The sequence below is a fragment of the Dipodomys ordii genome, unplaced genomic scaffold (genome assembly GCF_000151885.1).
Source record: "Dipodomys ordii isolate 6190 unplaced genomic scaffold, Dord_2.0 Scaffold255, whole genome shotgun sequence".
NCBI lineage: Eukaryota > Metazoa > Chordata > Mammalia > Rodentia > Heteromyidae > Dipodomys > Dipodomys ordii.
In genome coordinates this window covers 152,577-157,871 of record NW_012267471.1, presented here as the reverse complement: position 1 = coordinate 157,871, position 5,295 = coordinate 152,577, and the positions used below count along the sequence as shown (strand labels likewise).

General features: G+C 38.3%; 1 gene segment (V, D, J or C); it reads right to left on the bottom strand.

Moving 5' to 3' along the window:
* Positions 1 to 3,428: 3,428 nt before the first annotated feature.
* LOC106000966 lies at positions 3,429 to 4,391 on the bottom strand. The segment is given in 2 exon segments: positions 3,429 to 4,119; positions 4,241 to 4,391. Coding segments are annotated over 2 exon segments (378 nt in total).
* Between the last annotated feature and the right edge of the window lie 904 nt (positions 4,392 to 5,295).

The following is a 5,295-nucleotide window of genomic DNA, read 5'->3' as shown; positions in this document are numbered from 1 at the left end:
CTTCACTATACTTCCTCTCTTTTTAAAATTATCTCTAAGTATTTGTACAAGTGAGTTGCCATTCAATAAAGCAGTTTATTTACACAATGCATCTTATTCAATATCACCCTTTTCATCATTCTTTCCCATCCTTCCCAAACAACCTCTTTCCTCAATTGTCTTAAGTTTTAGGACATGCATTGGATGTAATGACTGCATTTTTAACATTCGTTTCCTCCTTGCAGGTCACTCCCCATAAGGACACACACAGGAGACACAACTCCTTCCTTTAGAGACAGCTTTGGTTCCATACAGAATGCAGAGATAGAGGCAATTCCAGGCTTCCAGTCTCAGAATCAGCAAGGACAGAGACTTTCACCCCCGAATCCATCCTGCTAGGAGAAGCTACTTAACTGCGAGTTTATGTTTGGGGCTGTTGCTCTGGTCAGAGTTCCAGTGGCTGCGAGTTTATGTTTGGGGCTGTTGCTCTGGTCAGAGTTCCAGTGGGTGTCACTAGTGACAGCAGACATAGTTCTCTTATTTCCCCTCTAGTATTTTTTTATTGGGGGCTTTGTGTGATCAGTGTCAGATGTGCCATCTAATGGTCATACTGTAAAATTGCATCTTGTAAGATTAGAGAAACTAGATTTTATGAATCCTCATTCCTTCCTTTTCTCCCATTTCCTCTCATTTCCATTTGCATATATTACCTGTCCAAAGGAGTTCATTTTTAAACCTCCATACATACATGCATACAATTTATTTGCTCATACTTACCACTGGATATTTTATTCCATTACTATTTACTTCTGATGTATTATACTGATGACATTTATATTCTGTATTTCAGTTACAATACCACTATTGCCATCTCCTGTCCTCTCCCCTCCTTCTGGTGTCCATACCTAAACACACAGTCCCTCTTTACATTCATTGCAGTGTCTCTTTCCATCCTCACCTTTCTCCATTTCCCCATGTCTCCCTTCACACCTGTATGCACACAAAAGTGCACACACATACATGCACACATACTATAAGTCTCCAGTGTTGTTACAAGGTATATCTACCCAGAGAGTAGGAAAGATATGAATCTTTATCTGGAACACTAAAAGATCAAATTAATATTTGTAGGGATAGGGGAATATTTGTTTCTGCCAGGAAAAAATGCTTATTTTATGCAGTTACATAGTTATATTTGTTTGCTTGTTTTCTTTTTTTCTTTTTTTTAAGTTTCATCTATGTCTTGAAGGACAGTGTTATCAGCTCTTTACTTTGGCTTAAGTTCTCTGGCTCTGAATGTCCTCCCTGTCTGTCTTCTAGTTCCCCAATAAAAATTAAACTCTCCTTTTCCATCTGCAACATGTGTCTCAAGAAAGCATTTTCATCTGTGCCACTCTATTCCATGTATGTCTCTGCAGACTCAGGGTAAAATGCACATCAATAGACACAATCCAGCTGCTATCTTGTGAGCCTGAGGTCAAACAATGTGCCCTGGTGGCCCCGCCCTTCCATGCTTTATGGAGTGTGACAGCTACTAAGTTCTTTAATTGTCTGCTTCAGCATCCTCGTTTGTGTAACTGTTACAGTAGTGCTGAACACTTTGCTGTATCTTTCCCTGGGATTTTACTTTCTTCCATACATGGACCAATTTTTCCCTTGGCTATTTTCACTCATAGGATCAAATAACTCATAATCCTAAGTATTTTCTTCAATGACAACAAACCCCTGAAGTCTTTAATCACACTACATCTCTACCTCCTCAATCTATTTCCTCCTACATCCACAGTTAGAATATTGCCTGTAAAAGAGAGATGCCCTATGTTTGTCATTTTTACTTGCTCGTAATTCACCTTTTTGTATACCTTTTCCCTAATACTTAACTCATGATATTTAGTAGTGGAAACTTCAATACCCACCATAGAAATTCTTTCAGAGTCAGTTTTTTTCCCAAGTTATTCCTTATGATTAGTTGGATATATTTCCAGGTACAGTTATAATCAGTAGGACAATATTTTGTAAAAATGGAAGAGTTCACCTATACATTGGTTAAAAAATTTGGTAAGTCTTAAGAAGATAAATAAATGACATAACATATAATAACAAAAGAATGTGACAATAATACTTATTAGACAATATATTGGAAATGAACTTTACAACTTGGGCTGGGGGAGTAGTTGGCAGTGTAGACCTTGGAGATAATGAGGGAGACACTATTCAAAAAAAAATCTATTCCTTACCTCACATTTATAATTGTAACCCCTCTACATATCACCTTTACAAAAAATGTGAAAACAATAAAATAGGGAAATTCAGAAAAATCATAGACTAATATCTTAATACATCATATATACAAAATAGCATATAATATATTTCATATAATTTATATTAATTATTATGTACTGTATCTTATACATCAGGTATAAATACAGAAATATGATGCATAAGTTGCATGCATATGTTCACTTGTCAATCTGAGAATCAGAGGGCTTCTGACTTAAGGAAGATCTGCTTTATCTTGAGGTTTTTCCATTTTTCTTTCTATAAATAAAAGACGTCAATGTTGTTGTGCTGACTGTCAAAGATTGCTAGATTCTTGAGCTTAAAACAGAGACCATTGAGTGAGCTAGATGATTCAGTGATTCTTGGTGGGAACTGGTCTGGAGGACAGAGGGACTAAGCTCAAGAAACATCTCTCCTTCAGTGAATCTTGCAGGGGAGAGCACAGAATGGCTGTTTACCCAGTGCCAACAGTGTTGTTTGCATTCAATGTTTCTCTTGGTAATTTCTGCTTGATTGCTAAGTGGAACTAGGATTTAGACAATAGAAATAAACTAAATTTATCCTCCTTTCACCCTCCCTTTCTCTCCTTCCATTCATATCCATCTCTTACTTTGCTTCTCTCTCTCACCTCTTTCTCTCTCTCTCTCTCACATACACACACACACACACTCTCTCTCTCTCTCTCATTTTTCTTATTATTCTCAGGCAATGTATGTTGATCAAGTCGAATATATTCCACAAGTAGAAATCTCTTTTAAAATTAGATAACTGATCTCTGCAGTTCATCATTCTGATTGAGTTAAAGAGAAAAACTATAGGCTGTCTCCATTTATGTGAAAAAATAATTCTAATAGCCTCAACAGCTATCCGTGACATATCAGCAGGCCAGGAATAATGGAAAATACCTGTTTCAAAAAAGAGGCAGGGCTGGGAAGGTGGCTCAGTGGTAGAGCGTTTGCCTTGCAAAAAAGAGCCAAACTCTGCAACAAACTTTGTACTCATTGATATAGTTATTTAGCATTTACCACTCAAGTTTTATTAAAGTATGAAATGTTCACTATTACCTTCTGTACCTAAAATTGTACTGAGGTTCTCCAAATGCAATAAGAAAAGATACAACTAATTGGAAAAAAGCACAAAAGACTTGAAGCAGAAAAAGGAAGTGGCAAACTGTCTTCACTTGCTGATGAAATTCACGCATGAACTATTGAAAACTCTCAATATAAAAGTTTTGAAATAACTTCGAAGTATCTTTGTGCACATTGTGAATATCTATTCAAGATTTAAAAAACCTAAATAAATTCAAGTATTTCCATGTTTATAGTCTGGAATGTAATTTTAATATTTCAAAATTCAGGCCAGTGCCAGTATCGCACAACTATAATTACACTTACTCCAAAGATTGAGACACAGAAGCTCGCTGGTCCAGGATAGCCTGGGCATCTTTCCTGTCCTGATTCTAGGACAGCTCTTGCAAGAGGAAGTATGAGGAAAGCAGCTGGGACAGCCCAGGCTCACACTTCTGCTTCTTGGAGGTTTATGTTATGGTTTTTATCACTGTGGATGGGCTATCATAATACTGTTGACAGTAATAAGTGGCAATGTCTTCACGCTGCAAGCTACTGATGGTGAGAGTGTACTCTGTCCCAGATCCACTGCCACTAAATCTGGAGGGGATCCCGGATTGTAAATTGTCTGCACCATAGATCAGGAGCTTTGGAGCTCCTCCTGGTTTCTGCTGGTACCAGTTTAACGCATAGTTAATGCCCTGACTGGCCCGGCAAGTGATGGTGACTCTGTCTCCAGGAGATGCAGACAAAGTGGGGGGAGACTGGGTCATCTGGATGTCACATCTGGTACCTGCCATTGGAAAAGTAATAAGTATACATAGAATCAAGCATGTTATAAGAAAGCTTCATGAACAGCCAAGCATCACTGACTACAGCAGATTGAGGAGATCCTCAGCGTACTCTTTCCTTACCTGTAATCCAGAGCAGCAGGAGCCCCAGGAACTGAGCAGGGGCCTTCATGTCCATGCTGTGTGCTCACTAGGACTGACTCCTGCCCAGGGTGTCAGCAGCTTTCAAGAACTGCTCAGGGCAGTGGGCTGTGCTCTGGGCACATGCAAATCAGTAGGGGTTGGAAGGGGCCAGCACAGCTGCACCAACATGCCAGATTTCAGTATCTCAGCCCAGACATGATGCCCCAGATACAAAAAACAATACCAGGGTACTGTTGTGCCTGAAGAGAATGTGTTTCTCTCTGGGGTTCAGGGGACAGAATGCCTCTCTGGTTAAATACAGTGAACTTTAATTTATACATGGGTCATGACACACTTTTCATGATAGCATTTTAGCTAAGTCATTTTTTCAAGCAAAAATGGTCCCAAAATGTAGAATTAATGATTTAGATCAGATTTTCTAAGTCTTTGGTTTCCTTGAACCCATTTGTTAATCATAGACACAATAATTCAATTACTCAGCCTACATGGGTATGTAGGTTGATAGAGAGAGTGATAAATAAATAGATGATAGACAAGTATCAATTAAGACTTAATGAAAGACAATGAAAAGTATGACATTAAAGTATGTGCAGTATTGTGCTATGGTGTACAATGTTCAGGCTAGCCATTGGGTTTTGTTATCAACTCCAGGCTGCTGTCCTCTGTTTCTGAATTTCCCACCACCATCATCCAGTAGACTTAACATCATGCATTGGTTCTCTGTATACTGAAAAGACCTGGCTACAGGCATACCCATATTATCATTGTACATTTCTGAGCTGCAAGCCTCCTGAAATCTTGATAACATTCATGCTTTAATGTTCTTAATCCAACTTATTCCTCCTCAGAACCTGAGCTATTCTCTAAATCAAGGTTGAACTAAACTTCAACTTAACTCTGTAAATTCCTACAGTACCTCCCATTTAATGGAATTTATAATTAAAGAAGTTTTGAGTGATTGAACTTAGAGTTTATGATATAAAAAACCTCGGAAAGGATGACATGTAGCATAGTGAAGTGTGAAGTGAAGCACC